This window comes from Talpa europaea, assembly GCF_964194135.1.
Source record: "Talpa europaea genome assembly, chromosome: 4".
Classification (NCBI taxonomy): Eukaryota; Metazoa; Chordata; class Mammalia; order Eulipotyphla; family Talpidae; genus Talpa; species Talpa europaea.
Genome location: NC_140070.1, coordinates 60,479,866 through 60,505,080, shown reverse-complemented (window position 1 = coordinate 60,505,080; position 25,215 = coordinate 60,479,866). Strand labels below are relative to the sequence as shown.

Genomic DNA, 25,215 nt, shown 5'->3' with positions numbered 1-25,215 from the left:
CACAGTGTATTTCAGGACCCAGTATGTTATCTCACTCAGAGTGAAGGTATCAGAGAAAGATAAATAGGCTCTAGGCACTTCCATGACACAACTAATTTATCAACTGTCTACTATGTACTATGTCCCATATTAGGTCTGGGGGTTGGTGGGTTATAGACTTAGTCACATTGCCTTTGCAGCAAAGGTCTGCTCCAGAGTGTAGAGAAATAACTCACATATTCAGGAAAGCAACACAAAGTTGGCAACTCCCATAAGAGTTCTCGGCATGTTTACAACTAGCCTTGCTCTGTGTGTGTGTATTTATAGTTGCCCCAGTGAGTTATTAAGTGTCTATCTTCTTGCATTTATTAATTTTTATGTAGTAAATTTCAGATTTGATTTCTGATCTCAGAGTTCTGCTAGTGGTAAAGGCAAAATCATAGCTTATAACACTTCAGAACTTCAGTGCCTGGGCCCCAGTAGTTAACACTCAGTGGGGGATTGGTAATTGCTTCATGCTTACTATAATAGTCTAGTTTCCTGTAAGCCTCACCTATTAGTGCAGGCTATTATGTTGGTGTGGGTAGTAATGAGACTTTGGTTTGTAACTTCCTCTGTAGTCTTCTGTTGTGTTGACAATCTATAGGTCTCCTTGTTTCACTCTTGGGGTACTTCAAAATGTCTTAGATGATTGATTCCCTTTTAATATGCACATGGGAAAACTTAGACTTAGAAAGTAAATTTCTCAAGATCCTCAAGTTGGTATATGGTGGAGTCGTAATTTGAATCCCAGTGAAAAGAATGGGATTCAGTTCCACAATTAGTGAGTGCCTAATTCATAAAACCAAAGTCAATGTCTTAATATATCACATAGAATTAGTAATACCTATTATTATCTGAATCCCAGCCATGGTCTGACAAAATTATAACTCCAATAAACTGTTTTAAACCATTCTTTTTTATTTTCTCAAAGGAAGGGTTTGTAGAAAAGCTCATGTTATTATTCACTCTTTTGCCATTTCTTCTCCCAGCAATGCAATTTTTATTAAATAACCTTTCAATTCTAACTTTAATATACATAAGGAAACCCTAGCAAATGATGGCAATCTCAAAAGACTAGTCACAAGTAATTCAAACATTTTAGTCAAGAAGGCATGAAACAATAATGATTTGTGATACATCAATCAGTTTTCCCATAAATCCTGAAAACAAAAAAAAATGGCCTCATTGTATCAATTTAAATGTGTTTTCCTTTTCTGAATTATGTAAAACTTCAAAATATATAAACATTTCTATATACAAAGAAGTTCTATAGCACTACCCATGACTTTATATACTTTTCATGCTTTAAGAATTAGGAAAAACTTGCTTTGAACCAGCTCTTCAATTCTAACAAGAAACTAATTTGAAAGATTTATAAATCTAATTTGTCAAGTGACCAAACTATTTTTAAATAACATAAAATTCTAATTTGTGCTAAACTTGTTGGATAGCAGAAGAAGTTTCATCAGGAAGCAGATAGGAATTAATAATATCCCAACAAAAAGAAGTTTAATATAGCGTCCCACATGTTGTCAAGTTAGGGCAGCTCAGCATAGAGATTTAAACTGGTCCATCTCCCTAGAAGGTAGAAAAAGTTAATTAATTATGACATCATTCTGTTTTTTTTTTTTTTTTTCCATTCTCCTCCCTTTCTAGTTCGCTTGCCATCATCCATCTTCTTGAGTGGTCTTGTCCTTTATTGGCTACATAAATGTCTTCTATACTTTCCTTTATTTTAGAGCTTTGATCAGTCACTTGCTTGTATTTATTTTGCATGATTTATTATTAAAAGTAATTTTGATAAAAGACAAAGATAGGTCAAGTAATGTAGCTAAAGGTACAGTTAGAAAGCAGACAAGCCAGGATTGAACCCATGGAGGCTGAACACAGATTGTATTCCTTTGAATCCATGCTGCCTCACTGATTCTCATACTCAGAGTGAGTAACTATTGATACAATATAGCAAAACTTCTCATTGTTGAGAGACACACGTATTTATTATTCTATGTTAGACAGTAAGCAACCATAAGAAGTAGGTTTAATGATCACATTTACAGACAAAGAAACAGTTGATTGCAACTGACTTAGCCCAGACTGCATAGCTGGCATTCAACCCAGCACTCATAACTTGTATTTGAAGGCCTGTTTCCATCTATTACCTCATTTAATGACACTGCCAGGTTTAGGAATGTCTGTCTCAAGAAATACTTTTTGCCTGAATGGATGGATGTTGATCCTAATATTTTCTGGAGAAGTTAGGCAGAAGGCGTTGGGGAAACTAAGACTCTGGGAAGTCAGAGAGCTTACGTGGGGCACTCAGCAATTAGTTGTGGAGGTAGGTACAAGCCCAAGTTTCTGTGGTGTCCACTGAGGGAGGACATTGACTAGCTGCATGAGAGGCAAGCTGCCAGCAAGAAAGGTTCCTCAGCAGACTGGCTTTCTGAAAATGCAGCTCCGAAGTGCTCTGAATTATTTAGTAATGAAGTTTCATAATATCAGCCAGTTACTTTTCAATGGTTCAGAAAGAAGGAACAAGAAAATGTTCATGCTTTGTGGATCTAGATGAAAATGTACAGGATTCATTGTGCTGTTCTTTTCGATTTTATTAGATTTGAAGCTTTCCAAATAACCTGGAGAACAAAGAAAGAAAGAAGGAAGGAGGGAAGGAGGAGGAAGGAATGAAGGAGGGAGGGAAAGAAGAGAAGACAGGAAGAGGAAAGAAGGACATGTACGTTTCCCTCTGTGGTTTGTGTCTATGCACTGACAGCTTTGGAGTCTATGTGCTGTCTTCTGATTATATATGATTTAGCCATTAAACTTGCTAAAATATCATACCTAAATAGATGAAACTCATGGAAAAGAGTTAGTGTGCTGGCACCTATGGGTTTGTTTTTAAATTTATTGATAATCACTAGATTTAGTTAAACTCTTATTAAAAGAGATTCAGTATATCTCTTATTCAAAGAGCAGTTGCAGTTCTAATAAATCTTGCAATGAAAATTTGCTGTATTACTAAAATATTGAATGTCTTTTCTATAAAAGTAGGGAAAAAATAAGACCAGCATTTTAAGTTACTTGGTTGGCTTAACAAATATGAGTTCATTTTAGATGAATTACAAGATTTAGATGGCCAATATACTTTACTGCCATCGGAAAAATAATTTTGATGGATTACAAACTGATCGTTTTCTTTTCTCCTTATTTTTGTTTAACTAAAAGTTTTACATTTAGCACAATAGAATTGCAAATTTATAGAACTAACTCAATATTCAGTGAAATATATTTGTTCATTTACAATGGATATTTTATAACATTTTACTTATATTTTTATATTTTAAAATACATGATTATTAAATAATATAATAATATACTATATATAATATGTAGTATATATAATATATAACACAAGCCTGAGGAAGTAAAAAGGGTCAAAGTCTTGTTACCCTAAACAACTATCATTTAACATTTTTGTAGAATTTTCTTTAGGACTTTTTTTCTGTATACAGCATTTGTTTTTTCTTATTTATATGTATATATTAAGTATACAATTTTTGAATCCTGCTTTTTCCAATGAACACTACATTATAAGCATTTTCCAATATTATTAAATTAAAAAATCATTTTAAGGTGGGGGTAGTGAAAACACCCCCCACCCCCACTTAGGGAGAATATATATGAAATTATAGGGAACTTGGGTAGGTAGAAGACAAGATATTCCAACTGAGTATCTCTTTGTATTCTTCTGTGTGTGAACACAAACACACATAAACTTGACTTATACACATATAATACTTGTAAGAAACTTAAAGAAAATTATTTAAATAATTTAAAATTTAGCAAAATATTATATTAAGTTGTTAAATCTTAATTTAATTTCATAATTCCCCAAGTAAGGGCTCTAAAGCTCTGCTTAATGTTTTTCTTTTTTCACACATCAGTTTGTGTTTTTCAAATAACTGTATTTATGCATAATCATTTGATTTGATTTGGCCATTCACTGAAATAATTGCACAGTTTTACTGCCCATAGGTTTATTTTTAATTTTTATATTGTTGATATTTTATTTTATTTTTTTTAAACATTTATTTATTTATTTATTTATTTATTTATTTATTTATTTATTTATTTATTTATTATACAAGCACTGGGTACAGTCAGAAGCGCAGGAGGGTGAGAGAATTCACCAGAGCCAGAGCAGGGAGCAGAGCAGGCAGTAGGACCGAAGTACACCGCTAAGGGGAGCAGCGGGTGGCAGGAGAGGTCTGCGCGCCATGTGGGACCCTTACCCGGCGGCCGGGGAACGAACCGGCGCTGCAGAGGCTGTGGGCAGCCTCGCAGCCCAGCACTCAACCGCTGCGCCACCGGGGAGGCCCTATTATTGATATTTTAAACTCACATTTGGTGACTAAATTCTGAGCAATTTCCTTGCTTTTCCTTACTTAAAAACCATTTCTTTGTTCCGTAAGATAAATCTCATCAAAATAAAGAACTTGCATTGATATATCCTGTTCTTTTCAAGGAAAAGAAACTGCCTTAACTCATGTTCCATATATTACTTGGAAATTATAATGCTTTGTCTAGGTCTATTAGGAAGTAGTAAGAACATTTCAGTACAGATCATGAGGTATTATTACTGACAAGATGCCCACATGACAAATGCCTCCTGAGATCTTCATATAAACATTATTGAAAACATTTACATGTATTTGCCCTGTAGGACCATGGTCAGCTGAGTGTGAGCCTGAAAGTTTTAGTGAACTTTAGCCTGTGTCTGTTCACATGCTACAGAGCACAACTTCTAGGTTCCGCCAACACAAGGTCACTGTTTCCCTAAGTTGATAGAGGGGGATGCCTGCACTTCGCAGCCTGCCTCTGATGTTCTGCAGGGTGCACCCCTTTTCCACCTTCCCATCCGACTAGCGCTGGCATGACTTGCCTTCTTGCCTGCGAAAAAAGACAAAAACCTCAACTTACCCCACAGCAGCCACAACATTGGCAGTCTCCACACAGGGTCCCCAGGAGACCATTGACGACCTGGATGGCACAGAGAAACATTTGCACGCCTCCGATGATCAGCAGAATGGAGAAGAGGGTCAGGTTCCAGGGAACTATGTTTTCAGGCTGTAGGCACTTGCGCCATAAGATTTTGTTATCAAGGTAATCCCTGTTGGGACATGGGATGAAAGACTAATGAGTAAAAAGTATGCAATGACCTAGTCTAGAGAGCAACATAATGGTTTTTCTTTCGCAATACTTTCCTTCTAAAACATAAGCTCCCCAAGAAAAGTATCCCAAAATAGTTATTTTAAAAACACATAATACTTTTTTTATTGATTATATGCTATTTCGGACACTGTGTTCAAAACATTTTATACATTTTCACTTATTTATTCTTCATAGAAACCTTATGTTATTTTCTCCCCTTTTACAAATAAGATCACGGAGACACACAGAAGTTAAGGTCACACAGACATTAAGAGATAGAGTGATTTTTGTGAACAGACCAAGAGGACAGGCAATTTCACCATCTATTATGAAGCCAGAAAAGGGAAGACACTGCAGGAATAGAATCTCACAAATGTTAATTGCCCTTTTCCTACCTAATGGCATGAGGGACCATTTGGACTTTGGACAAGTTAGTTGTCAAGTGTAGTACAATCAAAGCCAAGTAAAATATTGCATCATATTGCTAAAGGGTAGAGCTTGAATTTTAAGGCATAATTCAAGCCAAATTGTGAATTTGACCCAACTCTGTTTTCATTAATATATGGGGATTCTACATGCAAAAGATGTAATTAATTTTCTTTATGGGGAAGAAATAATTTGCTGTCTTAATACCTATTTTATAATACCTTAATACCTATTTTATAAAAACATTGAAATAGGAGAAACTATATTTATAAAATATAGTTGACTCAGACAACATGGAATTGAACGTAATACATTTAAACAAGGATTTCTTTCCACTGGAGGGACATTTCACAAATTAACCAAAGATGCTTTTTTGAATCAGTTATCATTTTGTTCTGCATTTTTCCATATAGTTCATTCTGCTTTTATCATTTTTAAGCTGATGATTATAGGAAGTTATAAAGATGCAATATTTTCTAGGGTCTTACAAAGAAAATATGTGAAAGTGAAGGAATTGGCAATCCTGAGTTCTTTTCCTCATCTGGAAAGTTTGCACAGTGATGGGATGACAGCACCTCTAGGTGGTAAGATTGGAGAAATGCACATGGGGAAACTTGGAAGAGAGGATTGTGTTTGGATGCTGGAGAAATCCTCTTAGCACTACTGCTGCAGCCTCACTCCTCACAAAGGACATAGGTAATTCTCAGGCGCTCCTTCTCTGCCCCTAAACCAAAAAGGGCTGAGACTCTCAGAGATCCTGGCAATAATCGCTGTGCCAAATTTTCCAACTCAGCTAAGAGGAGGCCCTAATCTTTCATGGACCCATAACTAATCATATTTCCACATTCTGTGAATCAAGAAGAGCTAAGGCAGTCTAAACTCACCTAACTAGAGTTTTATAGCATTTCATTATTGTGAAGGGCTTTTGCACTTGAACTACAGCAATCCTATCAACATGAGAATAGAAAGCCATGAGTTTCATGAAATTCATTCTTGCTGTCATCAAAGGTTACTAAAGGATGGAACAGAGGAACCAAAAGCTTTGCCTTGCACACTTTAATTCCAGTGACCCCATCTCCAGGATGGTCTCCTTTATGCTTTTCTGGCTCCATTTCTGTCTCCCTAAGTCTTCGTATAGTCACCATCTGTTCATTTGCCTCCCTTCTCTTTGGAACTGTACATCCACATGGCAGAGAGTGTCCCCTATCTCTGTCCCAAGATTCAGCTCAGAGAGTGATCAGTTAATGCCAGCATCTTGTGTAGGGGGTCCTGCCCATGTGCCAGACATGGGGCTAGCTGCTTTATATCCTCATTCTCAAACCTACAAGGGGCTGGAAATTTACTTGAGCAGTATCTGGTACAGTGTATCTTCCAGGAAACAGTCACCTAGTGAATGAACACAACCATACACAGATTAAGAAGTCAAAGTTAGGAAATGGAAGTGCCTGGGATTTGACCTTTGGTCTAACTGACTCCAATGCCATTGCTCTTAATAATGACACAAATTCCCTGCATTTGAATAATTATATTCCTTTCATATATCTGGCATATGATGACATTTGATTTATACGACAAATTTATATGTCAATATAAATATGTCAATCAAGGTTTACCTTTACCACTGTAATGAGATTATTCTCTTTGAACCTACATGTGATTGGTTGAAAACATAGAAATGAATCACAAAATCATTAGAAAGTATAACAATATATAGTTTTAAGGCATGTTGGTAAATGAGTTATATTAATAAAAATAATACTAATGCTGACTATTTAATAAGCGGTATGTGGCAGTAACTATGCTAAGTGCTTTCTTTGTGCACAGTGTTTTATATTATCCTTGCCTGAACCTGGGAGGTATATATTGCTGCTACTCTCCTTTCACAGAGGAAGTACTGAGAATACCATTTCACCACTGGTATGTGGCGGAGATGTGACTGGACCTTACATCTAGTCAGGTCCAAGGGAAATACAGTTCTTAACAGCTGTTTTCCTGCTTCATGAAGGCTAGGAACAGGCTCTACAACCCAATCTCACCTTATCCCTGGGCTTTTAACTCCAGGGAGTGTGTTTGTAAGCAATCTGTGATGTTGCTGGCTAATAAGCCATCTTTGAAGTGCAAATGCAAACGGTCTTAACCAAAAGTCTGGGCGGAACATTGTGTGTGTGTGTAGAAGAACTGGTGCATAGGCCAGGGTTTCGGGGAGTAAGAAGATTCACCAGAGACAGAGTGGGCAGTAGAACACGTGGCTATATTGAAATACATTGCTGAGGGGGGCAGTGGGCAAAACAGGAGAGGTCTGCTGCACCATGTGGGTAGCTCCCTGGCTGGGGATTGAACTCAGGCCGTGGAGGTGATAGTGCTGAGACTCAACCCCTAGGCTACCAGGAAGAACCTGGGCAGAACATTGAATTGAGTTCATTCCGTGTTTTGATGTGAGAGAGCACCCCTCACCCTTGAATATCTTCCCCAGGGAGCAGCAGGGGGTGTAGCCTGAGCAGAGTGCTGTGCAAGGATATCCTCATCCCTCCCCCTGTTAACTGACCTTGGCCTATCTCCGGCTTTTCCTTCCACAGTTATCCCTTACCCTGTGCTACTCCCTCAGGGTCGTGGCAGATGTGGCCAATTGTCTCAGAGAAGAAGACCGTGGATGGGAGGAAGTCCTATTTCAAAGGAAGTCAAGAAGGCGTATCTCAAAATGTCTTGGGTTTCTAGGATGTTTTCCTAGAAATGTCTTCCCTCTAGGATGTTTCTTTAGTGTGGTTCTCATGAAAGAAAAAGTTAACATCTTTGCTCCTTTAAAATGATGTCCAGCAAACATTTCTGAAGAAAACAGTGCTAAGTTCTATGACATTGAAGAGCCTTGGATTTTGTACCCCAAACTGGATATCTCAGAGTCTACCTCTGTCTCCTCACACCTGATCCACATGATTCCACCTCACACAGTCTCTGAACTGTATGTTATTCATTTGAATCTCAATTCCACTGCCTCAGGGATGCTCACAGTGTTTTCTGGTTGTTACTCCAACCTCCTCTTTTCCTCTTTGGTGGGACTGAGCCTTCTCATCATTCTTCACAGTGTGAAACACCCGTGTGCTCATGTCACATCCTGCCTGAAGTCGCTCCTGTTCCCTGATGGCCCAAGTGTCTGCCTGCCTCTCACTCATCTGCATCACACAGTGGCCTTTCTGCTCTCCTGCTTTCTGCTTCACTACACCATAAGCTGAGGCCACACAGTCCTGGCCAAACATTGCCTTAGCAGGTCGAGCCTTTCTGCAGTGGTTCAGGATGTGTTGTTCTCCCTGCCTGAACACCCTCCCTCTTTGGAATGCACTTCTGCTCATCTTCCATAATCAGACCATGTTACCTCCTCAGAAAAGTTTCCCATTCATTCCTCATTTTGTCACTTCCCACACTGTACAGATCTGTTCCATTTTATCATCCTCACTGACCGTTTCTCACGGGCAGGGACTGCCTCTGTCCTATTATGCTCCACATTTGGGACAGGTTTCAGCACCAAGGAGGGTGCCGGCCAAGTGGTTGTTTTTTGCCTGGATTTTTTTTTTAATATTTATTTTATATAATTCTTACATCTTTTTTCATCTTTGCACAATGTATACATTTTCATTTTGGTTATATTCCCCTTACAATGCACACCACCCCCCCTTATTTTTGACTCTAGTCCTTCCTCTCCCTGCCCCTCCTTTCCTCCTCACCCCCTGTAGTGTGTCTCTGGTTTATAGTTGCTTGTTGATTTTGATTTTTACTTTGTATTGATTAGTCTTTTTCCTGGTCTCTTATTTAGGTTTTCTAAATTCCTGCTATGAGTGAGACTATCCAGTATGTTTCTTTTTCTTTATGACTGAGACCATCCGGTATTTTTCTTTTTCTTTCTGGATTTGTTTTTTAATTCTCCTTATACTAAGTACGAGTTGTGGGCAAATTAACCTTTTTGAACTGCATTTTTTCTACTCCAAGGACAAGAATTCTTCTCAGATTATTAGGAAGATTAAATGAGCATACATGTAAAAATACTTAGCCTTTAATAAGGAGGAGTACAAACAGGAGGAGGGAAAAGCAGCCACTGCTGCTGTCACTTGGTGGTAAAGGAAGTGACAACTGTCCTGACACTCATATGTCCTTTTATCTAGGCTCACATAAGTGATTAATCCTTTCCGCTCACTGTATCTGTTCGGTTTGCAGCTATAACGACAACTGCTGTTACACTTACACACAGGGTCCAACGGATAAGGTGTGGGGTCATCCTTTAATAGACTTACATCTTAAGTCTCTGCCTTTTGCTTGGCTGAACAAAGCTGGGAGAAACAGAATAGATAAGAAGGGGAAACCGATAGAGTTGCCATGGGAACCTGGCTGTGGGTCCAATAGTGGGCTGTGGGTCCAATAGTGGGCTGTGGAGAATGTGGAATTCCTAGTAATGTGGAAACAGGGCAAACAGAACCAAGCATGACAGGGGAAGGTGGGGAAAGTCTGCCACAACCTGATGTCCCAGAGACAACAACCAGGAGAGACCAACTCCCTCAATCCTGAAAAGCCTAAAAAATCAGATTACAAAAGGCAGCCCCAAATCCTCCTTCCCATGCAGACCTCTCCCAACTCACCCCCTGCTCCCTTGCAGGGTATTTCAATTAATCAGCTTATCCTATTCTCCACTCTGCCTCTGGTGAATTCTTTCACACACCAGCACCCCACCACCACCTCCGAGCCTCTGTCTTCATCCCAACATTTCTACTACAAAGAGCTCGTAGTAAATGTTCCTGAGCTTTTCCAAATGGAATCTTCACTTGTTTTCATAATGTTAATTACCCTCCTTCCCTGCTCAAAATTCTAGGTCCCACTTCTTAGCTGAAGATGGCATATATGCTTCAATTTACCTTTTTGTTCTTGGACCCCTCTATGTGGCTCCCCCGCATAAAAAATTAAATTTTATTTTTATTCTTCTATTAATCCATCTGATGTTAACTTGATTACTTGATCAGTCCAAGAAGAACCCAGACTTGTAGGGGGAATTTTCTCCTCCATTCCCACAATCTGTATACATCGATTTTGGTCATATGATAGTTTGAAGTCACTATACAGAGCCTAGGTATTCTAACTTTTCTACCATCAAAAAATTGAACAGAGATTGAGGGGAGAGTTCTGAAATGTACCTACTTGCCCACAAAATTTACTCCATCCTGTTTTTATTATTAAACCTCTCTAATCTGATACCTATTAGTGAATGGCTAGTTGTTGTTGGGTGGGGTATATAAAACAACATATATGAAAGCATTTATCACAGAGTACTATGCAATAAATGGCTGTGGGGTGAATGAAAACTTGCTTCACTAGGACAAACACAGAGTACTTTGAAAAGTGCTTCTCCCAAGCTTAAATTTCCTATACTGGCCCACAGATGAGTCGTCACTCAGCAGTGACCACATCTCATTGATATTAGAGTGTGATATTGGAGTGCTAATATCACATAACAGGGAAGGCTGACAAACCCTACCATAGGAACATGAGATCATTGCACTGACTGGCAGGAATATCATTTAGCTTATGTAGTGTTTCCTTCCTCCTTCCTTTATTTTGGACAAAGGTTTATTATAATTGATTTTAAAACTGTTAGTAACATTAGTATTTGTATCATTCATGAAATGGAATAAGTAGAAAAATATGTTTAATACTGCACTTGTGCTGATGATAAAAATTGAGGGTCCTTGGAAAAAGAAGATGTAATCTGTGTTGCGAAGACAGTTTAGTGGGAAAGAAAGAGTTCCCAGAGGAAGAACCTCAGGAAATGGATCCCCCTGAGTCTGAATTCTGTCTTCACACAAGCCAACCCCAAAGCAGTGGGACCCCAATAGTTGGTTTCCTACAGTAAAGTAGATGCCATTGGGAATTACTGCATGGGATACCAGGGTATCAGAGGCCTTGTGCTTCTGTTTAACTCTAAAGTAGGGTGAGAACTCTAAAGTAGTAGATACTATCTATAAAATATCTGTGAACAAACTAATACCTCATGTAAAGAAAACCATACCCTGCATTTCTACCCTCTGATGCCCACTCCTGAGTTCCTTTACACGCTCACTGTAAATTAATAAATAGTAACTGTAATACAATTAATAGCTGATGCCCTATAGACTTCTTCTTCTTCTTCTTCTTCTTCTTCTTCTTCTTCTTCTTCTTCTTCTTCTTCTTCTTCTTCTTCTTCTCCTTCTCCTTCTCCTTCTCCTTCTCCTTCTCCTTCTTCTTTTTTTTTTTTTTTTAGATTTGAACCAATCCTACAGGTGCAGGAGGCTCCAACAAAATATATTGTCTGACCTGCTAAATGTTTTTTTTTAATAAATTTTATTTTTATATTCCCTATACAATTGCAACCCCCTTATTTTGACCCCAATCCCTCCCCTCCCACCCTCTACCCCCCATAGAGTGTCTCTGGTTCATAGTTTTTTGTTGATTTTGATTTTCACTTTCTTATAGTTATTCATTTTCCTGGTCCCTTATTTAAGTTTTCTAGATTCCTACTATGAGTGAGACCATCCAGTATTTTTCTTTTTCTTTCTGGCTTATTTCGCTGAGCATGATCCCTTCCAGCGCCATCCATGTTGCTGCAAATGGCATGTGTTTATCTTTTTTGAATACTGAGTAATATTCCATGGTATTTATGTACCACATCTTCTTGATCCAGTCATCTATTTTTGGGCATTTGGGTTGTTTCCAAAGCTTAGCTATTGTAAATAGTGCTGCTATAAACATAGGGGTGCAGGTGCTCTTTGGAATTGATGTTTCTGTGTTCTTTGGGTAAATACCTAGGAGTGGAATTGCTGGATCATATGGAAGTTCGATGTTTAGTTGACCTGCTAAATATTTTAGTTAGGTACTAGGCAGAGGCTGTAATGGTGGTGAAACAGAAATAGTCCAAACCCTCCTGGTAGTAAGCCTAAAACAACTTGGTCTAATAGGCTGTGTGATGATAGAAATGCCTTTTATCTATGGTATTCAATATAATCACTATATAATATATATGGTTACTGAGTACTTGAAATGGCTGATTGATGACTTTTAAACTTTACTAATTTAATTAGAATTTAAATCATCTACCTATGGCTATTGAATACTATATTGGAAGTGCAGTCTAGGAGCAAGAAGACATGTAACCTAAAAAAAACTAAGACTTGAAGTTAGAAGACATGATTTTGAGCCCTGTCTCTTGTCTCACCTAGCTATGGTGTTTTGGTGTTTGTTTTTTTTTAAAGAGTGGGGGTACAGGCCAGATGTGTGGGAGGGTGAAAGGATTCACCAGAGACAGAGCAGGGAACAGAGCAGGCAGACTGACGAAATACACTGCTGAGGGGAGCAGCGGGCAAGACAAGAGAGGTCTGCCGTGCCATGTGGGACCCTCACCGGCAGGCCAGGATCGAACCCGCGCTGCAGAGGCTATGGACAGCTTCACGTGCGGTGCTTAACCGCCTGCGCCACCAGGGGAGGCCCCTCACCTAGCTATGGTTTTGAACAAACCAAACCTATCAAATCTGCCTTGACAGGGAATAAATATATCTTTTGTGTTGCTATGAAAATTAAATGATAAATTTGTGGGGGGAAATTTCTGTTTGGACTACAAAGAGCCTAGAAATATGAGATGTCATTTTAATAAGCTCTATTAACTCTCACAAAAAACACAATTAAAAGATTAAAAGATTGTTTGGTTAAATACAATTCAGTGAAAGTATTTGAGTCCTGTTAATGAGTAATGATTCTTGTTTTCCACTATAAGTGGTTTGCAGTAGAAACCACTATCCTTTGTTTATTAATATCATAGGTTGTCTTGTGTAGCTGTTAATAAATGTTTTGGGTATGAGTGGTGATCCTACAGATCTTCTTAGCTCAGACTAGCTAAGGGACCCTCTTTTAGTTATCTCTCTTGGTGTCTACGAAAGCAATTAGATGTGAGATTGTATGCAACTAACTTCATTCCACAACTCCAACTCTTCTGTCTAAGGAATAACATGATTGAGACATAAAATGATGATGGCAAGATTTGTACATTGTCACCCCCCTTGGTGCATGTAATCTGCTCATGCCCTTTGTAGTGTTAGTGGACACTGCAGGGTACACCTTACCCATTGACGAAGGGGTAGTCCCATGTGTTATTGCTTATGAGACATTTAGGACCTTTGTTGATTGAGACCGCTGATATGCTAAATGAGTATAAAGCACCCAAGAATCCAATCACAGCAAATATAGTAGAGGTGAACATCTGAAAAAGAAGGAAAGAAACAAGTTATACTCAGCACACGCAACCAGCCTTTTATTGAACATGATGACTACAGGGAAGTAATGGGATGGTGGTAGGGAACAGGGGTCACTGCTTATAGTACTGGGGTCTGATGGGTCTACTAAAATGAATTTTGGTGTTTCATATCTTTTTCTTCACTCCACCCCCATATCTTTTCATCCACTCACTGATGACTGAGTGCCAGCTATGGTTTGATACCTCTGAATCATACTTATAAATCCTGTTAAGGACAGAATCAGCTTCGCAGGGTTAATATGGAGGTCTAGTATATTAGTGAATCAAATAATTTTAGAATCATGAGTATCTTTAAAGTTTTTTGGCCCTATCATGTTGTTGAGACCAAGTTACCGTGGAGTCATATGACAGGCAGGTTACACTTATAAGAAAGAATAGAAGTCTAGAAATTCTGCTTATTGATTCTAGTTATATTTCCTTGGGGTCAAAAAGATAAATGGCTAATTTTTCTTCTTTCTACTTGCTAGTAGTCTTTAAAATATCTGACTATATTTTATATATAACGTAAAATATTTCATATGCTCTATCTTTCCATTCCGTTCACTGAGAGTTTTCTCTTTTGGGGGTTAAACATGGCCAATAATTTCAGTTCTTAAAATATTCTTATATGACAGATCAATTAGTGAAAAATAGATACTAGCAGGGTTTTTTGTAATTATAAAATCAAAATAAAATTATAGAATATGAAAGTCAGAAACAGTTCTGGAGTTCAACAGGGCTAACTCCCTCTGAGAGATGACAAGATTAGGCCTAGAGATGCAATACTTATTCCAAACAATAATTAGAAAGTAGAGTGGGAACAGTAATAATTATAGAAATAGAAGTGGGAAATTAGTAACTCTATTACTGTGGTGCCACAAAGTTAGAGTAGAAAGCACAGAGTTTAAAAGTAATCAGGTCAAGTCTCAAATGTCAGCTTTGTTACTTTTTCTGTGTGATGATCTTGTGTAATCCTGTAGGTGTAGTCTGAGTCTGTTTTCTCATGGGCATGATAAAACATACTTACAAGGTCTGTTGTGAAAATTAACATGATATCCTGAGTTAAATGTCAGGTACTTTCTTTTTCTTTTCCTGTGTATTATTAACAGTGTTATCACAGCATATATTTGGGGATGGGTACTGAGGGTGAAAGGACCTGATTGTGCCTAGGCAATTGGTGTCTATATGATAATGGAGTTCTATTTTAGCTAGTATTCATTTTCATGTTACACATAGATGTGGTTTTGGTGTAGTTTTCTAAAGTGACTTCTGGCCCCAAGTGCCATATGAAATCTTTTGGATTTCCCATATAAAACTGAATATTAGTTCCTTAATATCTTCTACCCACAGGAATCTGGACTGTATAAACTTCGACTACAGCATAGTGCCTCTACACATTAATGCATAGTTTTTATGTTTATTTTACTCAACCAGAACACACTCATCGAAACCATAAACATTGAGTAGTTTAAAGAACATGGCTTTACCATACTACCATCTGTACAGTTTTTCTTCTTTCAAGCATCTCAGAAGAACCAGAGAACTAATTGTTGGATGTTTTGATGACTTAAGTTTCATATTACCCTTATTTATGACCCTCCTTAATTTTACATCTAAGTTATCCTAAATCTATTTTACTATCAAGAACATTGGTGAATATACTCATAAAAAATAAATGTAATAAAAAATAAATGACAAACAAAAGCTAATAGAGCTTGCAACCAACAGACCTGCCCTATAAGAAATGCTGAAAGAAGTTCTTCTACATGAAAAGAAAAAAAAGAATATGAAACTATGAACCAAGATGATAAATAGAAACGTAGACTCAAAAACATATATATATGAGCAATTTGACACAACAAAACATTAAAGGGGTAGAAGAAAAAGACAGAATCTGTGTAGTCATATGTTAAGAAATTGATAGTAGCACGAAAAAGACTATTCTAGAGATAGAAAGTTTGAAACAAACCTCATGCTAACCACAAAACAAAAATCTGGAATAAGGACACTTAGAAAAGGAAATGAAGAAACTAAGAGAACCACCAGGTAAAGATATCCAAGTAAAAAAGGTAGATAGAAACATAAAGGAAAAATAAAACCAGAAAGATAAAATAACCAAAATGCAAAGGATATAATGGCAGTAAATAAGTCTAATATAGCAATAATTAACCTATATGTGAATGGTCTTAACTCACTAATTAAAAGAGACAGAATGATGACTTGGATAAGAAAACATGACCCACCTATATTATGCATACAAGAATTTCACTTCAGATCTAAAGGCAAAAATGGATTTAAGGTGAAAGACTAAAGAAAGATATATTAAGCCAATAACATGGAGAAAAAAGCAGGAACTACTAATGTCATATCACATTCATCAGACTTTCAGCCAAAAAATATTATCCATGTTAAAGATGGATACTACAGAATGAACAAGGGCAATCAATCAAGAAGGTATTACTGCACTGATATTTAGGCTCCCAGCATAGGTGCACTCAAGCATATAAAACAATTACTAATAGATTTGAAGTAACATGCTGATATCAACAAAACAATAGTAGGAGATTTAAACACATCACTTACATCAATGGATAGACCATCTAAACAAAAAGTAAACTGAAATAGTGGCCTCAAATGATGGATCAGACTGAATTAATAGACATTTACAGTCTTCCATCCCAAAAGAAATGAATACACAATCTTCTCAAATGCACATGAAACATTTTCAAGGACACAGGCTGGGACATGAAACATGTTTCAAAAATATATGAAAACAGAAGTTATATCAAGCATCTTTTCTGATCACAATGGTGTAAAGCTAGAATTTAACCATAAAAAGAGTCCTGGAATAAATCAATACATGTTACAACAAAAATAAATGCTTCTGAAACACTCTTGGATGAATGAAGATATCAAAGAGAAATCAAATAATGTGTAGATTAACAAAGATGAAGAGAAAACCTACAAGATTCTATGGGATGCACTAAAAGCATCATTCTAGAAGGAAGTACATACCAATACAGGTATTCCTCAATACACAAGAAAAATCTCAAATAAGCAATCTAAGTTTTTATCTGAAGGAACTGGAATAAGAAGATCAGATGGAAACAAAAAAATTAGTAGAAGATAGAGAACATTAAAGAGTTGACTAAAATAACTAATTGATACAGTAAAGTAGCAGATTAATAATCAATTTGCAAAAATCAGTTGCATTTCTATATGCAAACAATGAGCTGGAAGAGAAAGAAATCAAGAAAACAACCCACTTATATTAAAATAATTAAATACCTAGGAATAGGCATATCAAAGAAGGTGAAAAACCTATACAATAAAAACTTTATGATATTATTTAAAACAAAGGGAAGACACACAAAACAAGAAAGATATCCCTTGTTAAAGACTGGAAAATTGACATTGTTAAAATGACCATCTTACTCAAGTGATGTACAGATTTCATGAAATCCTTATGAAATTTTAAATGGCATCCCTCAAAAAAAATAACAAACATTTTGAAATTTGTTTGTGACCACAGAAGACCTTAACAGCCAAAACAATTCTGAGAGAAAAGAAGAAAAATGGAGGAATCACAATTCTTGACTTCAAACTATGGTACATATGATAATAATATTGGATAGTACTGGACAGTGATAGTATGGTATTGGAACAAAACAAACACAGATCAATAATTGGTCAAAAAGTCCAGAAATAAACCACACAAATAGGGGCAGTTAACCTTTGACAAAGGAGCCTTGCCCATAAAATGGGGGAAGGAAAACCTCTTTAACAAATAGTGTTGAGAAATTTGGACAGCCACATGCAAAACAATGAAACTGGAGATCTTTACTCCCTATGTAAAAAGTAATTGAAAATAGTTTAAAGGCTTCTATAGAACATGCATAAGAGAAATCGTATAGGTGATATGCTCCTGAACATCAACCACAGAGATATATTAGGGTAATCAACTCCAACAGCAAGGGAAACAAAAGCAAAAATTAATGAATGGGACTATATTGAACTAAAAATCTTTTGTACCATGAATGAAAGCAGAAAAACAAAAGGCAGTCTGGTGTTTGATTGTGGAGACAGCATCATGCTCAACGAAATAAGCCAGAAAGAAAAAAAAAATACCAGATGGTCTCACTCATAGCAGGAATTTAGAAAACCTAAATAAGGGACCAGGAAAAGGACTAATTATAATAAAGTAAAAATCAAAATCAGCAAGCAACTATAAACCAGAGACACACTACAGGGTGGGGGGAGGAGGGAGCAGGATCAAAACAAGGGAGGGTGGGAACTGTATGGGGACTATAACCAAGATGAAAATGCATACATTGTACAAAATTGAAAAATGATGTAAAAAATACATAAAATTTAAAAATAGATGGCGTGCAGACCTCTCCTGCCGCCCGCTGCTCCCCTCAGCAGTGTACTTCGTCATTCTGCCTGTTCTACTCTCCGCTCTGGCTCTGGTGAATTCTCTCACCCTCCCGTGCTTCTGACTGTACCCAGTGCTTGTACAAATAAAATAAATAAATCTTAAAAAAATTTAAAAATAATAATAAATGAATAATAAAAAAAGGCAGACTATAGACTGGAAGAAGATATTTGCACATCACATGTCCAACAAGGAATTAGTTTCCAAAATAAAGAACTCATATGCTCAACAATGAAAACAAACAACCCAGTAAAAAAATGCTTAAACATCTAAAAGTACTTCTTCTCAAAGAAGACATTCAGATGGTCATCAGACACATGAAAAGATGTCCAACAATACTTATAATGAAAATGGAGTTCAAAACCCACAATAAGTTAGCACTTCACCCCTGTGAGAATAGCCTATATCAAAAAGTTGTGGTGGGAGGGGGAATTTTGGCAAGGATGTAGCTACAAACGACCTCTCATCCGCTGTTGATGGGAATTTAATTTGGTTCAGCATCTATGGGAAATGGTATGGAAATTCCTTAAAAAAATAAAAATGGAAATGTTACAGGATCCATGAAAATCACTGCTTAATATTTACCCAAAGAATATGAAAATACTAATGCAAAATATTTATGCATTCCTAGGTCATAGGAGCTTTATTTGCAATAGTAAATAAGAGCATATCAAAAATTGGAATGAAACAGAAAGGCATTTTGGAAGACAGAGGAGACCTGAGTTATAGCCCTCTCAGCATCATCAAAATACCCATCTCTGGCCTCAACTTCCTGTGGCAAACAGAAGAAAGGGGTAGGTGGTTCTAGAGAGTTCCTTCAGCCAAAACAGCCAGGATTTCAATATCATCCAGCTGGTAGTGAGAAGAGAAGTCTGATATATGCTATTCTAGCTGTGTGAGCTGAACCAGAGATTTCAGATATGGCTCCAGGAACATTTTAATAGGCAGGCGTTTAAAGACAAATAAGTGAATACAAATGCAGACATTCCCTCATTTTAGGCAAGTAAGTAAGTGAAAAACCAGGTTAATGCAAAATATCTATGAGATGTTTTTTTCCATTTACTAAAGAGTCCTCATTGTAAGCACCTGAAGACGAGCACCATTCAATGGAAATATAATGTGAGTTATAAACGAACTTTAAAATTTTCTAGTAGAGGGCCTCCCCTGGTGGCACAGTGGTTGAGTGCTGGACTGAGAAGCTGCCCACAGCCTCTATAGCGCCGGTTCCATCCCTGGCCACTGGGTGAGGGTCCCACATGGCACAACAGACCTCTCCTGCTGTGCCTGCTGCTCCCCTCAGCAGTGTACTTAGGTCCTTCTGCCTGTTCTGTTCCCCACTCTGGCTCTGGTGAATTCTCTCACCCTCCCGTGCTTCTGACTGTACCCAGTGCTTGTATACATAAATCAAAAATAAATAAATTAATTAAAAATTTTTTCTAGTAGAAAAAGAACAATAACAAAACCCTAAAGCCTGAATATCAAATTCAGGAAATAACAAAAGGAAAGGAAATAATAAAAGGAAGAAAAGAAATAATAAAAATTAAAGCAGAAATAAATGAAACAGAAATTTTTAAAAAATCCAAAAAAGCAATGAAACCAAAAGTTGGTTCTTTGAAAAAATAAGCAATACAGACAAATCTCTAGCCAGGCTCACAAAGGAAAAACAGGAGAAAACATATATGAATAGGATTATTAAATGAAAGAGGAGAAATCACAACAGACTCAGTAGAAATCAAAAGAATAATCAGAGATTACTATGAACACTTATATGCAAACAAATTCAACAACCTAGAAGAGATGGACAAATTCCTAGACCAATATAATCATCTAAACCTGGACAGACCAATTACAAGCAGCGAAACTGAGGCAATAATCAAGACGCTCCCCAAAAATAAAAGCGCAGGCCCAGACAGCTTCACAAATGAATTCTACCAAACATTCAGCAGTGAATTAGTACCTATCCTACACAAACTCTTTCAAAAAATTGAAAAAGAAGGAACACTATCAAATACATTCTACAAAGCCAACATTAAACTAATGCCAAAACCAAAAAAAGACAGCACAAAAAAAGAAAATTACAGGCCAATCTCCCTAATGAACACGATGTAAAAATCCTCAACAAAATCCTTGCCAACAGATTCCAACAATGCATCAAAGGGATAATACATGACAATCAAGTGGGATTCATCCCAGGGGAACAGGATGGTTCAACATATGAAAATGGATCAGTGTAATTCAACACATCAACAAAAAGAAAAATAAAAACCATATGATCATATCAATAGATACTGAGAAAGCATTAGACAAAGTCCAATATCCATTTATGATGAAGGCCCTTGAAATTCTCGGGATAGAAGGAACATACCTTAACATGATAAAAGCCATATATGACAAACCCACTGCCAACATTATTCTCAATGGTGAAAAGCTGAAGGCCTTTTTTTAAGATCAGGAACAAGACAAGGAAGTCCTCTCTCACCACTGCTCTTCAATATAATACTGGAGGTCCTAGCCAGGGCAATAAGGCAAGAGAAAGACATACAAGGAATCTACATAGGGAAAGAAGAAGTAAAACTATCACTATTTGCAGACGATATAATAATATACATAGAGAACCTTAAAAACTACTCCAAATAATCAACCAGTTCAGTAAAGTAGCAAGACACAAAATCAACACACAAAGATCAGTAGCCTTCCTATACACAAACAATTAATCTGAAGAAAAAAAAATCAAGAAAACCATCCCTTTTATAATTGAACCAAAAAGATCAAATACTTGGGAATAAATCTAACAAAAGAGGTAAAGGACCTATACAAAGAAAACTATAAAACACTGTTAAAAGAAATTAAAGAAGACACAAAGAAATGGAAAGACATCCCCTGCTCATGGATTGGAAGAATTAACATTATTAAATTGTTCATCCTACCAAAAGCAATATACAGATTCAACACTATTCCAATCAAAATCTCAATGACATTCTTCAAAGAAATAGAACAAATATTGATGAAATTCATATGGAACCACAAAAAAAAAAAAAACCACAAATAGCCAAAGTCCTACTGATGAAAACAAAGGAGAAAGGAGGTATCACACTTCTAAACATCAAGCTATACTACAAAGCCATAATAATTAAAACAATGTGGTATTGGAACAAAAACAGACAAACAGACCAGTGGAACCAAATAGAGAATCCAGAAATAAAACCACACTTATATGGACAACTGATCTTTGACAAAGGAACAAAGAACATGCAATGGAACACAGACAGTTTGATCAATAAATAGTGCTGGGAAAACTGGACCACCACATGCAAAAAAATGAAACTAGACCATTACCTTTCACCATGCACAAAAATCAACTCAAAATGGATAAAAGAACTGGACATAAGACCTGAAACCATAAAATATATAGAAGAATATAGGTAAAACACTACAAGACATACATTGCAATAACATCTTTAAAGACTCATCACCCAAGCCAAGAAAGTGAAGGAAAAGATAAATACCTGGGATTACATCAAACTGAAAAGCTTCTGCACAGCCAAAGAGACATTAACCAAACAGAGAGACACCCCACTAATTGGGAAAAAATCTTTGCACTCCAGTCAACTGATAAGGGACTGATCATGAAGATACACAAAGAGCTCACACTGCTCGACAAAAACAAAATAAACAATCCAGTCAAGAAATGGGCAGAAGAACTTAAAACCAAAGAGGAAATGCAAATGCCCAATAGGCATATGAAAAATGTTCAACATCCCTTATAACCAGGGAAATGCAATTCAAAACCACAATGAGATACCACTTTACACCAGTAAGAATGGCACATATCAAAAAACAAGCAACAACAAATGTTGGTGAGGATATGGTGAAAAACGAACTCTCCTATATTGCTGGTGGGAATGCAAACTGGTCCAACCACTATGGAAAGCCACCTGCAGGTTCCTCAGTCTACTGAAAATGGAGCTACCATATGACCTGGCAATTCCACTCCTAGGGATCTACCCAAAGGACACAAATACATTGTTTCAAAAGACCACCTGTTTATTGCAGCAATATTTACAATAAGTAAAACCTGGAAACAACACAAATGCCTGAAAATAGATGACTGGATCAAGAAGATGTGGTATATATACACAATGGAATATTACTCAGCAATCAAAAAAGATAAACTCATGCCATTCACAGCAACGTGGATGGAACTAGAAGGAATGATGCTCAGTGAAATAAGCCAGAAGGAAAAAGGAAAATATCGGATGGTTTCACTTATAGCAGGAATATGGGGGAACCAAATAAGACATCAATGTAAAAAAAATAATAACAGTACAAAACACAACAAAGCAAAAACAGACAACTATAAATCAAAGACATACTGCAGGGGAGGAGGAGGGAGTGGGATCAGGGGGCTGAGGTGATGGTGCACATGTGCATTGGTGATGGAAACTCTATGGAGACTAGACCCGAGGGGGTAGGGGAAGCAAAAATTGTTTAAAAATGAACAATGATGTAAAAAATTTTTAAAAATTTAAAAAAGTAAAATAAAATTTTTCTAGTAACTATATATATAAAGATAAAAATATAGAATAGGTGAGATTAATTTTAATAATATATTTTCTTAACACATGTCCAAAATATTATCACTTCAACATATCAGCAATAAAAAATTGCTAATGAAATGTTTGACGTTGTTTTCATACTAATCCTTTGAAATCTGCTGTGCATTTTGTACTTAGGGTACATCTCAGTTTAGTTAGTCACATTCCATGTGCTCAATAGCAACAGGTAGACAGTTTAGAACATTTGAAAATAGATTTTTGGTGGTAAAAGTTGTAAAAAATTACATGGATATGGTCTGCGTTGACTCCATGATTATAGTTTAAGTAGGGAGGGCAATGTGATCAAGGAAAGGAACACAGTGTCTCTCAATCAATTCTATGATGATTAATTTCTTTATGAGGCCATCTGCAGAATGACATCAGGTTATAATTTCACAAAGCGACAGGTGACATGTTCTGGTTTTGTATGCAAATCTGATATATCTCATCTAAAAATAAATAAGACAAACACCCCAAAATGACTTTTTATAACTTTTCAGAATGAACGAACCACATAAATCTATGCACACTTTAAGACACTTGCTTTAAGTCATTCCACTTATTTGTCAATTTTCACAAATTGACAAACTCACTACTCAGAGATATTATCAGTCTTAAGGTCAATATGAGATAACTAATTTCTCATGGGTTTCCTGATACAAAATTTCTCTTGTTAAAAGGAAAGTTACTAAGAGCAAGTTGAATATATTGGAAAGCAGACACTCAAAGCTGGTGTTACTTAAAGAAAATGGACAAAAAGATCTGAATATCTCTGGAAGGAGACATTGATTGGTAATAAGGGTAAGTTCTGGGGAGGGGAGTTGACAGATTTTGGAACTAGGAATGTGTGACATCCTTCAAAATTTTTCTACTCTGGACATGCTTTACCCAGTTTAAGTGAATACATAGTAAAGGACACTACTATGTTGTGTCAAGGGTATGGGTCATAGGCTGATGAACTGGGATCTGAGTCCCTTATAACCTTGGATGCTTACTTTTCTAAGACTTCTTTTTATTCTTCTGTAAAATAAGCCCAATAATAGCAACATGCAGAGTTGCTATTATTGTCACAAAGATCAGACTATGTAAGGTGGCCTAAACAATAGCAACTAGGGAGTCAATCTCTAGAAAGTCAGTAACTCCTGAGGGGTGGGGGTAGGCCATTAGCTTAATGCCCAGTACTTCACTGACAAGATGCCCAGACATCTTGTTTGCCTATTTCTAAGTTCTGATTAATTTCTCATGACATAGCAAATACTTGACATATATCATTTTAATATTATAATAATTTTACTATCATAGCCTCACATACTTCTACTTTTTGCAAATACAGAGTGAATGATAAGAGTACAAAGGCTCATGGTTATGAAGAATAACAAAATACATTACCTCAAAGGGCACACTAGTATAGTGATCATTTTTAAATAAAATTACTTAAGAAACAGTGGGTGCAATAAGTATACTCTCACCCTCCTTTGCTCTCTTGAAAGCAGGAAATGTGAAAGGTACCTTTCCTGTCCCACGAGGGTAGAAGTATGCTTACTATGAGACAGGGAATTTAAGGCAGAGAAGGCTGTATTAACAAGCCTTTTCACTTCCTCAGTGATGTATTACACCACCCAAGCTTCTTTCTCTTGTCAAATCTTCACAAATTCATTGTTTCTTTGTCTAAGAGATATAAAAACTGCCTGCTTTGGTTGCTCCATTCAGCCTCATATCCTTGGAGGTCCTATATGTACAAAATTGAATGTTTTTTTCCTTGTTAAATATGTTTTAATGTCCAATTTAATTACCAGACCAGTCGAGGAAGCTAGAAGGGAAGAAGGAAAAGAAGGCAAGTTTTCCTCCCTTACCGCTGCTCAGAACAGAACATATGCTCTGTTCTGTTCACACTGCTTAGGAAATATGTGTTAGTATATATACTTCCCTTGAAATGGAAGCTAAAATTGCTCTCTAATTCATCACTTGTCAAATGTAAGAACTCCCTCTCTGATGGGCTCTGGTAGCAGAAGATGCAAGATCAGATCCCAGTTCTACCACCTCCACAGGTGTGTACTCATGTTGGCCAGATCAGGTGGGAGAGGCACTAGGATTGGGATAGAAGGGAAAATGGGTGGTTTGGGGACATGGTATTTGGAGACATGGGTAATGGTGACGTGTTGGGGAAATGTCTCTTGTAGGCATGAGATGGAGGAAGTCCCGTCTTCGGTGAATATTCTGAGATACCAGAGATCACT

At 36.9% G+C, this 25,215-nt stretch overlaps 1 protein-coding gene across 1 annotated transcript in view; it reads right to left on the bottom strand.

Annotated features, from left to right (window-relative positions):
- Positions 1-1,581: 1,581 nt before the first annotated feature.
- TM4SF4 (transmembrane 4 L six family member 4) overlaps positions 1,582-25,215 on the bottom strand; it is a gene marked incomplete at both ends in the record, with an annotated part of 29,136 nt that continues 5,502 nt past the window's right edge. Inside the window, 3 exons of the mRNA XM_084232479.1 lie at positions 1,582-1,599; positions 4,996-5,185; positions 13,779-13,915. Of these exons, the coding sequence (XP_084088605.1) occupies positions 1,582-1,599; positions 4,996-5,185; positions 13,779-13,915 (345 nt within the window). The remainder of the gene's footprint in view (positions 1,600-4,995; positions 5,186-13,778; positions 13,916-25,215) is intronic.